Source organism: Sylvia atricapilla, chromosome 3, assembly GCF_009819655.1.
Source record: "Sylvia atricapilla isolate bSylAtr1 chromosome 3, bSylAtr1.pri, whole genome shotgun sequence".
In the NCBI taxonomy this organism is placed as follows: domain Eukaryota; kingdom Metazoa; phylum Chordata; class Aves; order Passeriformes; family Sylviidae; genus Sylvia; species Sylvia atricapilla.
In genome coordinates this window covers 15,531,581-15,544,097 of record NC_089142.1, presented here as the reverse complement: position 1 = coordinate 15,544,097, position 12,517 = coordinate 15,531,581, and the positions used below count along the sequence as shown (strand labels likewise).

At 41.1% G+C, this 12,517-nt stretch overlaps 1 protein-coding gene across 3 annotated transcripts in view; it reads right to left on the bottom strand.

Moving 5' to 3' along the window:
* The window catches only part of KIDINS220 (kinase D interacting substrate 220), an 81,766-nt gene that overhangs the window by 23,538 nt on the left and 45,711 nt on the right, over positions 1-12,517 (bottom strand). For all 3 annotated transcript variants that reach the window (XM_066314823.1, XM_066314826.1, XM_066314825.1), the window contains exon 23: positions 5,329-5,507. In XM_066314823.1, coding sequence (XP_066170920.1) covers positions 5,329-5,507 — 179 coding nt within the window. The remainder of the gene's footprint in view (positions 1-5,328; positions 5,508-12,517) is intronic.

Here is a 12,517-nt window from a genome sequence, read left to right as displayed (position 1 = left end):
ATGATGAAGGAGCACATTTCCCCAGTGGTGGCCTCATTAGCCTCCTTAGCCCCTGTTGATGGGAATCCCTCCCTCTGCCCTGTAAAAGGAGAGTCTGATGATGCAGCAGTGGAGCCCACAGATGTTACAACCGTCCAGGTTCCAGCTGAATCACAGGGGCAGCCACAGCCAGCAGCAGTCGCCCCTTTGGAATCAAGGAAGTACAAGATAAAATCAGAGCAGTTAGGTAATAAGGATAAGAAAGGAGGGCCCTCAGAACCCGCAGGGGAAACAGAGGTTGAGATCATCACGAGTCCCTGTTGTTTCAAAGTCTCCATAACCTGCAAAAAGATACTGCACGATGGAGACATGAGCCTTATACAACGTGGCTACTTCAGGTCTGGGACCTTATAGGTACAGGTGTACAGCTGGATGGTAGTGAGGCAAGGAATTTGGGACCCTCGACCCAGGACTCAGGTATAAATCAGGTATTTGTAAGAGAGCCAGGCCCCCTCTCCCTCTGGGAGCAGCTTTTAATGAGTATAAGGGAGAGGTTTGTCAACAGAGAAAAAATGCAGCAGCACCATCATACAACGAACTGAAAGACCCTTGAGGAAGGGATTCAAAGGCTGAGAGAAGTGGTAGTATTGGAGGTACTCTTTGGGAGGATTGGACAGCATGATAATGACCCCAACAAGGTTAGATGCACAGAGCACATGTGGACACTGGCAACTCAGAGAACACATGATTACATTGTATTCATTGCCACAATTAATCCTGATAACAACCTAGAGACAGTGGGTTCTGTAGCCAGCAAGCTCAGGAATTATGAAAGTATGACCAATGCAGGCTCAGGTCTCTGCCGTGGTAAAGGAACTCAAAGAGGAGATGAGGGAGGAGATGAGAAGGAACAATTCCCAGGTGGCACTGGTGCAAGTCACAGGCCCCAGAGTTAGAGCCCAACGTCCCCCAGCTAGAGAGGGAGATTACACCCCACGAGCTGAACTGTGGTCCTTCCTGCGTGACCATGAGGAAGACATGAGAAGGTAGGATGGGAAACCCACTTCTGTCCTGGCAGCATGGGTGCGTGAGCTCAAGGAGAAGAACACTCACCGAGACAGTTCCACTAAAATGAATGTAGCTTCAGCCTCCAATGACCGAGTCACCAGGTATTAGAGAAGTGAGGATGATATGTCAGATCCCCTTGAAGGAACCTCTACCATGTATGCCCAGGAAGGGAATAATAACTAGGGCTAGAGGGGCCCTGCCTCTAGCCAGGAAGAGGCACGGGAAAACTTTGTCTTTTGGACTGTGTGGATCCAATGGCCTGGCACATCAGAGCCACAAAAATATGAAGCTTTGGTTGATACTGGGTCTCAGTGTACCCTAATGCCATCGGGACATGTTGGGGCAGAACCGATTTCCATTGCCAGGGTGACAGGAAGGGATCACAGGAACTGACTCTGTTGGAAGCTGAGGTGAGCCTGACTGGAAAGGAGTGGCAGAAACATCCGATTGTGACCAGCCCAGAGGCCCCGTGTATTCTGGGCATAGACTTCCTCAGGAATGGCTACTATAAAGACCCTAAGGGACTCAGATGGGCATTTGGGATAGCTGCTGTGGAAGTAGAGGGCATTAAGCAATTGAACACCTTGCCTGGACTTTCAGAGAACCCATCTGCAGTAGGACTCCTGAAGGTAGAAGAGCAACAAGTACCTGTTGCCACCTTGACAGTGAACTGCCGACAGTATTGGACAAATCGAGATGCCATGATCCCCATCCACAAAATGATCCATGAGCTGGAGAGCCAAGGGGTGGTCAGCAAAACCCACTCACCCTTCAACAGCCCCATCTGGCCTGTGTGCAAGTCTGATGGAGAATGGAGACTGGCTGTGGACTACTGTGGCTTGAATGAAGTGACATCACCATTGAGTGCTGCCGTGCCGGACATGCTGGAACTCCAGTACGAGCTGGAGTCCAAGGCAGCAAGGTGGTATGCCACTATTGACATTGCTAATGCATTTTTCGCCATTCCTCTGGCTGCAGAATGCAGGCCTCAGTTTGCTTTCACCTGGAGGGGCGTGCAGTACACCTGGAACCGACTGCCCTGGGGTGAAAACACAGCCCCACCATCTGCCATGGGCTGATCCAAGCTGCACTGGAGAAGGGTGAGGCTCCAAAATATTTACAGTACATCAATGACATCACTGTGAGGGGGAAGACTGCAAATGAAGTGTTTGAGAAAGGAAAGATGATCATTCAGATTCTCCTGGAAGCTGGTTTCACCATCAAGCAGAGCAAGGTCAAGGGATCTGCCCAAGAGATCCAGCTCCTGGGAGTAAAGTGGCAAGACGGACGGCGTCAGATTCCCACCGAGGTCATCAATAAGATCACAGCAATGTCTCCACCGACCAGCAAGAAGGAAACACCAGCTTTCCTAAGTGCTATAGGCTTTTGGAGAATGCACATTCCAGAGTACAGCCAGATTGTGAGCACTCTCCACCTCGTTACCCTCAAAAATTATTTCCACTGGGGCCCTGAACAGAACACGCCTTTACCCAGATCAAACAGGAGATCGCTCACGCGGTAGCCCTTGGCCAAGTCAGGATGGGACCAGATATGAAGAATGTGCTCTACACTCTGCAGCTGGGAGCCATGGTCTGTCCTGGAGCCTTTGGCAGAAGGTGCCTGGGGAAACTCGAGGCCGACCATTGGGATTATGGAGTCGCAGCTACAGAGGGTCTGAAGCCAAGTACACCCCCACAGAGAAGGAGATCTTGGCCATCTATGAAGGAGTTCAAGCTGCCTCAGAGGTGATTGGCAGAGAAACACAGGTCCTCCTGGCACCTGACTACTGGTGCTGGGTTGGATGTTTAAAGGAAAGGCTCCCTCTACCCACCACGCCACTGATGCTACATGGAGCAAATGGACTGCCCTCATCACACAGCACGCCTGCATTGGAAACCCAAATCGCCCTGGGATTTTAGAAATAATTACAAACTGGCCAGAAAGTGAAAACTTTCTCATGGATGAAGAGGAGCAGGATCAAGCGACACATACTGAAGAAGTTCCACTGTACAACCAACTGCCAGCAGAAGAAACATGCTATGCTCTTTTCACTGATGGTTCCTGTCACATCGTAGAGATGAACCGCAAGTGGAAAGCAGCCATGTGGAGCCACACACGACAGGTTGCACAAGCCGCTGAAGGAGAAGGTGGATCAAGTCAACTCACTGAACTTAAAGCTGTTCAATTGGCCCTGGACATTGCTGAAAGAAAGAAGTGGCCAAAGCTCTACCTCTACACTGATTCATGGATGGTAGCCAATGCTCTGTGGGGCTGGCTGGAAAGTTGGAAAAAGGTCAACTGGCAGCATAGGGGGAAACCAATCTGGGTTGCGGATGATTGGAAAGACATTGCCACTCAGGTACAGAAGATACCTGTAAAAGTCCACCATGTAGATGCCCATGTCCCCAAGAGTCAGGCGAATGAGGAGCATCAAAACAACAAGCAAGTAGATCAAGCTGCAAAGATAGAGGTCAAAGACTGATTTAGATTGGGAACACAAGGGGAAGTTGTTCCTAGCTCGATGGGCTCATGACGCTTCAGGTCATCAGGGCAGAGATGCCACCTACAAGTCAGCATGAGACTGAGGGGTGGATTTAACCATGGATAGTATTTCTCTTGTTATCCATGACTGTGAGACGTGCTGCCATCAAACAGGCCAAGCAGGTGAAGCCCCCATGGTATGGTGAGCAGTGGTCCAAATATAAGTATGGGGAGGCCTGGCAGATTGACGACATCACCCTTCCCCAAACCCGCCAGGGCAAGCGCTATGTGCTGACCATGGTGGAAGCCACCACTGGGTGGCTGAAGACGTACCCTGTGCCCCATGCTACAGCCCAGAACACCATCCTGGGCTTGGAAAAGCAAGTCCTGTGGAGGCATGGTACCCCTGAGAGAATTGAGTCAGATAATGGGACCAATTTCAAGAATAGCTTTATAAACACCTGGGCTAGAGAACATGGCATTGAGTGGGTGTACCATATTCCTTATCACACACCAGCAGCTGGGAAATTTGAATGGCGCAATGGCCTGCTTAAAATCACCTTGAAGGCACTGGGTGGGGGGACTTTCAAGAACTGGGAGATGAATTTAGCAAAGGCCACAGGGTTGGTGAACACACGAGGTTCCACCAATCGAGCAGGTCCTGCCCGATCTGAGCCCTTGTGAACAACAGATGGAGATAAGGTTTCAGTGGCACACATGAGAGGTATGCTGGGAAAAATCGTTTGGATTAATTCTGCTTCCAGCCAAGACAATCCCATCCATGGTGTTGTCTTCACTCAGGGACCAGGTTGCACCTGGTGGGTGATGCAAAAGGATGGAGAGATCTGATGCATACTTCAAGGGGGACCTTGTTTTGGGGTGAACTACCCATGACACTGTGTATCTATACCTGCATGTATAGATATGTATATATTTTAAAGGTTTAAACTCAATGTAATATGTTGGTATGTTCAGGGTGGATAATGTTTGGGGTTAGGTTTGTTCCTTTTTTACTCTAAAGACATTTTTCCCCATAAGTTACCAAGGAAATTAAATGTTGAATACTTAAGTGCACTTAACCAAAACAAAGGGGTGGCCAAAGCTCAGAGGGAGAGATACCACAAGTTTTGGGGCAGGTGAAGGATGGAGCTTGAGGCAGCTTGGCACTCTGGGTTTTTTTTGGCATTCGGGGAGAGAGAACGGCTGGATTCCTGTTTGCTGTGGAGGAGTCCACTGTTGCTGGAGGAGTCCAGTCCTGGGAAATCTACCATCACCTGCTCACCCTGGAATTCTGAGCTTCTCTGCCGCCCTGCTGGAGCTGGGCCAGCCCTGCCCCACCGTTGTGGTTTCTTCGGCACTGCTCCTCTTGCTACAGTGTGACCCTGCCAGGACATCCTGCCATCCCAGCTACCAGCCCAGGACTTTTCCAGTGTTTCCAGCTTGGTGCTCTGAGGATCCTGAGGATACAAGGGCACTGAGACCAAACTTCCCTGGGTTTTTGTGAAGTAAAGCCCTTGAGGTTCTTAGTATTGTTTTTGTTATTAATGCTGTAGCTGTTGTTTTTGTTTGCTTTGTTATACATACTAGTAAAGAACTGCTATTTCTATTCCCAAATCTTTTACCTAAAAGCCTCTAACTGCAAATTTGTAATTGGAAAAAGGTGTGGGGGGTGGTTTACATTCTCCATTCCAAGGGAAACTCCAGCTTTCCCTGGCAGATACCTGTCTTCCCAAACCAAGAAACTCTACTTAAAATAAAGAATAGATTTGTCATTTTCCATTTATTTGAAAGCATACTTGCCTGCAATGATTTCTCGTAGCTTGGGATCCAAGTTCACTGTACAGGGCAAAAAGGTTCTTACATCACGTGCAACAAGGACAGGTGTTCGTGAGGATAAAAATACTTCAAAGTTCCGTATATCTGCATCAATTTCAAGTAGAGGTTCAACATCTTTAGTTGTAGGAATATTCTTTGAAATTCTGGGGAGTGAAATTAGATACATCATAAATCATATTTACTAGAGTATGACTTCAGTTTATAAAGTATTATTCTAGGGTGAAATACTAGTACACTTGCACCCATTCTCCCTGTTCTCTGAAAAATGAGACAACCCATAAAGAGCTGCACTTTTTTCAGAAAGATCAATGTAACATTTTCTAACATGCAAAAAACTTTAAACTGCTGAACAATCTGATCTAATGGTATGTTTCAGAGAAATGTCAAAGAAGCCATACATCAGTAACGTCAAATCCAAAGTAAGGGGAAGTTAACATTTGTGAACTTTTACCCCAAATATCTATTCAAATTCCTATACTCAATTCAGAAATTCCATGGGAAAAACAAACTCATTTTTAAATTAACATTTTGTAACAGGAATGGGCATCTTAGAAGTTGATCAAAATCTAACTGTGGATCCATTGTAAAAAGTAGGAAAACAATCACCTGCTTTCAAGCAATTCACCTTCTAAGAAAAAGCCACAAACAAATGAAAACAACAAAACCATGAGACATGTTCAATGTAAGGGACTGTTCATGTATTATGACTATTGTCAAGCAACAGTGGGGGTTTTGTAAGCACTAGTATAAAGGGGAGTTTCGGGAAGGAACAAGTAGAAGGACTAAATGTTAGTCTTGTGGAAGTTTATGAAAAGCTCCTACCAAGCAAATGGTGGAGGCTGACACTGTGGTTCTGATGGACCTATCTTATTTGATGTTTCATCTCACAGTACTGGTATCTCATATCAAATGAGGAATGATAATCTAAATTAAAGATTACTAAAATGAAAAAGCATTTCTCACACCCAGCATAATAAAAATGTAAACAGTGAAAGAATGCACTGAGAATGGTGAACATAGTTACAGTCATGGCTATAAAGTGACTGTGACACCACTCTATATGGATACTGGTGAAGTGATCACACTGTACCTAAAATAAAAATAGATAAAAAAGAGGATAAAAACCTAAAAACAAACACCTTTATAAAAATAAAAAATTAATTATGGTTTTTAAATGGCCCTTTTCAGAGACATGTTAAGACTACAACTCCATGATAAAGAGGAACAGCATAGATATGTTGGTTGCTCTGTAAGCTGCTGTAACTTGCTTAAAAGAAGGTAGAATAGAACAAAGAAAGTGCAAGTGACTTTCCAACTACTGGACAATTAAAAGAGCTAAGGTAACTACCAATACTGTCATGGGGGAAATGAGTGCATTGATGCATGTATGGGAAGGGAGAAAGAAGACTCATGCACACTCAGTAAATCATCAGTACACCAGAAATCTCTTCCATTAAATAAATTCAAACTCACATTGTGTCTTTGAGGAGAAAAAACCAAACACTTAAAAGAAATCTCCAAGTGGTTGTAATTGAATTGTATTTTTAATAGAGCTAATGAACAAAATTTACCATTAGCTGAACAATTGTATCCTATTTCACAATTTGTCTGCTTCTCAAAAGCAACAATCTTTTTTAATCTTTATTTTTAGGTCTTCCACAGAGAGTAGAATTTTATGTACCATGGGATTATTCCAGAGACAAAAGTGGCAGATTTACACAGAATGCTTAGCATTTAATGTTAAGAAAAATAAAAGAATTGAGAACCAATGCTACATGCTTGAAGTAAGTGCTACTCCATCACATTAAAAATGTATTTCAGCTCTGTTAATCTTTCAATCTGATCTTTTATGACATTCTCACCATACACTAAGAGCAGAATTAACAAATGCTTACAAATTTTACCAGAAAACAATGGACCATGTACCTAACAGATGAAGAATACTGCCATACCTGCTGTCATAAACAGGGTCTGTGAATAACTTCATTCACAGTGAGAGGTTACTTTACAGCACAGGAAAAATGTAACAAATATAAAACATAAAATCAATGTAGCCTATTCTAACAAAAGTTCTGATTCTGAGAGTGGTTATGAGACATCTCCAGATGGCAGCTGGATTATCCACTTTACGGAAGCTCAGTGTATGTAAGACTTCAGAGACTCCAGCCTTAAGAGAATAAAAGGTGGTGCTTCTGTGAGAAGACAGACTTGACACTCAAAGGTTGCAATTTCAAATAATGGGAACAATTCGTTCTCCAGCAGTTTAAAGAAATCTAATAGAAGCTGAAAGTAGTCCTAACCTCAAGGAGTGAAGGGCCAAAAGAAAAAGTAAGAATATTTGCAGCATGAAAGTAAAACTTGTATACTCCACAGATTCTGAGAAATTAATATTTTACACTAATATTTAGCTACTACCTTAGGTTGTTCTGTTTAGCCTTATATAAAACTACAACTAAACTGACTGTAAACATGTATGCTTTAAATCAAACTTCAGATGGTAAAAAAACCCCAAGATCCTTAATGCACACTTTACTTACATACATTCGTTATATATATTTACTGTGAGTATTTTAGACAGGAGTTTAACACTGGAAAAGTAAAAATTAAGTCACTTTTGAAGTCAGGAACTGAAGAGTTAAAGAGTGGCCTACTTCAACACTTCAATCTACAAAATAAAAAGCCAAAAGGGAATGTGACATAGATTTAAATAAAACACACAGCTGATGAATCACATGAAACAAATTAGCTGATTTTTAATGCCAGCTCTACTTAAGTCTGAATGCGAACAGTGTTCTGAATACGATGAACAAAGCTACTGTTCAGAAGCCAATAGCCCACTGCTGGTGTGCAGATTGAAGTCTCTATTCTAACCTCCTGAGCTCAATGTCTTAAACTATGCCTTTGAAAGAAATATTTATGTAAATGATAATCTTTTGGCAAAGAGCCACAAAAACCATACGTGCCTGCACTTCTCAGATAAAAAAATAAAAGGTTAGCATTTAAAGCACTTTGGGAGTTACTTTTTCTAAAATATAAGCATGCAGATCTAAAAATAAAGCACTGTGAACACACTATTCTTATTTTGGAGCTAGATTCCTAAGGCAAAATAATTATTTTTTAAGGCAGAAACATCAAAAAGTGTCAGTATTACAAACTGTTTCCAGTAGAAACTACTTGAATTTAGAAGGAATGAAGCTAAAACAGAACATTTCATTGATTGAAGTGAACCTTAAAAATTCATTCCACTGCTCTTCATATCCCTTTCCCATGAGCAACTGAAATTAAAAACTGCTTTCATTGTGGAGTAAGTTATATTGCAACAATGATGAATTATTTCCGGCTTTCTCCTCAAATACAGATAACTTAGTGCAAGTACACAGAGGTACATCATCTTATCCTTCATTCAAGAGGCTGTAAATTAGATTCAAATTTGTTCTGATTATGCTCACCTTGTACATCCCTGCCAGATTTAGAAAAATAACGACCATGGTCTGACAGTGTGTCCAGCACTGAATGCTCCCAGCATAGCTCAGAGAAAGGTGATAAGCTGTTGCACCTACTGACCACCTCCACTACCCTGCTAGGTGGTGGCAAAATGGCAACAGCCAAAATCAACCACCTTCATCTGCACTGGAGGTGCCCATATTGCATATGCCATCAGTTATGTCAGCCCTGGAATATGCCAATTTACCCACCTCTTCCCCCAGCCTGGGGTTTGGGGCAGGTGCTCAAGGCTGGCTCTGACACTGTGTAGCTGAGTAACCAGGCTGTGAGGACAAAAGCTGTGATCACTGCAGGGCTCTCCTGCCCGAGTTAAGAACAGCTTTTAAACTCAGACCTTTGCCCTTAGTCCTCCTCCGAGCTACATCTATGCACCTTTGGCCTTGACCTTGACCACTGGCTTAACTTCCTGCCTTGATCTCTGCCTTGTGGCTACTCACCACAGGGCTGTTCGCTGTCCCTGCTTACCATCACTGAACCTGCTCCGCTTTCCCCGTTTGGCTTCTGAGCTCTCCCTGCTCACAATGCCAGGCCTGCCTTGCTGCCCTCCTCAGCTCCCAGCTCACCCTCTCTCATGGAGCAGCCTACCCTGTTGTTCCCACACTGGTGGAAGGTTGACTTCTTTACAAGCCCTCATACCCCGAAGGGCTATTCTCCCTCTTTCCAAACCTCTCTCCCTGAAGGTGAAAACAAATAAATGCTTCAAATTAATCTCGCACACCTAATTCTTTTTCCTCACGTGTTTTATAGGAGCAAGCAACTGCAAGGACAAGAGTCATTTAACTTTTTCACTTCATAAAAAGCAAATTACTTAATTAATTGCTATTAAATAATGGAGCAACAGAAGGCACGAGCATGAAAGCATGTCATGTTTTATCTATCATGTGCTTTTTAATTTTTCCCTCTCAATATAGTACAAGTCAAAAATGTTGCTTAAAATAATGAAATAATTTGTCATTAAAAATGAGGAAAAAAATTCTAGAGGTTTGATATTGAGAAACACAAAATTATAAAATCTTGGCCATTATGGAATGCAGCATGAAATTTTGATGCTTAACAGTCTGTGAATTAGATGCCTGATCTCTAACATCTAATAATCAAATTCTACTAATACTGTGCTTTGCACTGAAGTTACTTATCCTGCTCTTCTCATGTCTGGTCAATATAGTGACAGCATTAAAAGCTCTCACACAAATCGCTCCAAGATCTTTTTAGTACTTTCAACATATCAGCAACTGCAAATATTCTCTCTCAAACTGAGAATTGCAACAGGTCATTTGGACACTGAAAAAGAACATTTGCTTATACGCTCATTCATATAAAGACAGGAATAAAAAGTCATCACACACCCAATAATATAACATAAGGGAATAAATATTTTATCTTTATAAAGACCAAAAAAAGAGAAAGCTATAGTTTGATATATCTATGTAGACAAAAATTCAAGTCCCCTCAGCGCATATTAAGCAGAAGAGACTTCACTGAACAGATGCAATAGCTATTTAAAAACTCCTATTACCATAGGTATTCAGGAAAGCTTGCTTTGCAAAACTGACTCTATTCAAGTACCAGCAGATAAACCACCTCTCCTCAGTGCTCCTGCTGCTGATCATTTCAGAAAGCAAAAAACATTCTGATGCTTAAAAGATTGATATTTATTAAACTAATCTCCCACACCCAGTATCACACACTGTCACTGAGCCATATTAAAAAAAGTTCTGTTCTTTAAACAACTCTCTGGCATATTTTATGATTAAAATAAAGTGCTAAAGCAGTTACAAATGCCCGGATTCATTCACAGCTTTGCAGTGTTATTTGAATTACAAAAGGCAAAAGAATTTAAAAAAAGGTGGGCATCAACCACCCACTACTCAACTGGTACATTGCCTTTTAACACTGAGACCGCACTATTAGCACAGTAAGAAACATAATAACTTTATGTGCCCTGCATTTTAAGTAAGAGGCAATAAAAGGAAACGGAAAAACAAAAAGCAGGTTAAATATTTTACAAGTAATGCCTCACTGTGAGGTCTACAAGAAAACTAAATTGTCTACTTAAAGGAAGTGATTTATTTAAACCTGGCCTGGGCAAAGATGATTGCAGAGAACATTATAATCAGAGTGATGAATGTGGCACCTTCAACGGCTTTTTCATTTTTAATTTCTATAATCACTAAATAGCTACACTTCTTAAATTAATACATCAATAGGCATTAAGCAACTCACAAATCCCTCAAAAGTTCATTTCACCCTTTTTCTCAAAACGTATTTAAACAGTGTCAAAACTGGAATTAACATAATAACCTTCCAGAAAAGTTACATTTCAATGATCTTGCTCAATTTTAACATTCAAAATATCTACAGATTTGCTGAAAGCATGTAACACTCTTTTCTAAAAGAATATTTCAATAGATACTTGTCTAAAGCACTGTAATGAAAAAGTAAACAGATAATGCTTATCTTCCGTTTTTATTTTACTTCTTTTCTTCTTACTTATGTATATTAACAAAAAACCCTCAAATGATTTAAACAAAAGCTTTTAGCTCAACACATAATTGCAACAAAATTACAATAATTGTACCAATTAAAATAATCCTGAATGAACAGTTTGTCATCTTAATGTTCCAATGGTTTATAGAAGGATCTACTTAATTAGCTGAAATTGCTTTCCAATGTTAGTATCAAATGTCATTTGTTAAAAGTTGAACGATTTTGAAAATAATTTAACAAAGCAATTTTACAAAACACCAAGAACCAACATTTTCTTTTCAGCTGAATAAAGCAAGCAGATGTGTCATCAAATTGCTATAAAAATAAATGAGCCTTTATATGGAGAAAAAATAAATTTTACTACTAGTGCTATGGAATACTATTTTTTTATGAAATCAAATTCTTTAATGAAATAATTTCATATCATTCATATCTTGGCGGTATTTTCAGTATGCTATAAATATACTTTCTTAAATTGAAGTATTAAACAACAAAGGAAAAATATTCCACCATATACATGAAACAGAAAAATGTTTTAACCTAAGTGATTTTGTAATTTGATTACCACGGGTGTATAACACAAGAGATCTGAATCTATCAGGAAAATGTGGCACCAATGAAGTCACGTTATAGAACTCCAAATCTATAGTAATGAACTGCTGATTCGCTTACAACTAAACTAATTTTTTACCAGTTTAATTTCAAGGAAAAGAAAAAAATAAGGCAAAAGAGTTCTATGTTTGATTTCAAGAAAGGGTAACTTCAGTAAAGACTTTCAGAAAAAAATACCAAGCAAAATTATATACCAGTGCTGAAACTGTACTAGAACTGAAGAAATAAGGAAACAACAATTCTTTCTATTACTGATAAATGAGACAAAGCATGTATATTCCACCATTCGTCCCTTGGAATGGTGTAGGAGTTGAAAAAGCATTAAAATGAAAGTTAACACATGAGCTATGGCTCCCTTAGATCCTTTGGTTCCCTTCACCCCCTGCAAACCCCCCACTTTACCCAACAAAGGAAAAAAAAAAAAAAAAAAAAAAGACAGCTCTTTCTTTAATTCAGCAGTTATGCTATTCTTCTAAATTTGGTGCATTCTGCCTCGGCACGTTGTATTGCCATCCAATTTGCCATCCATCATAGGTAGGCATGCACACAT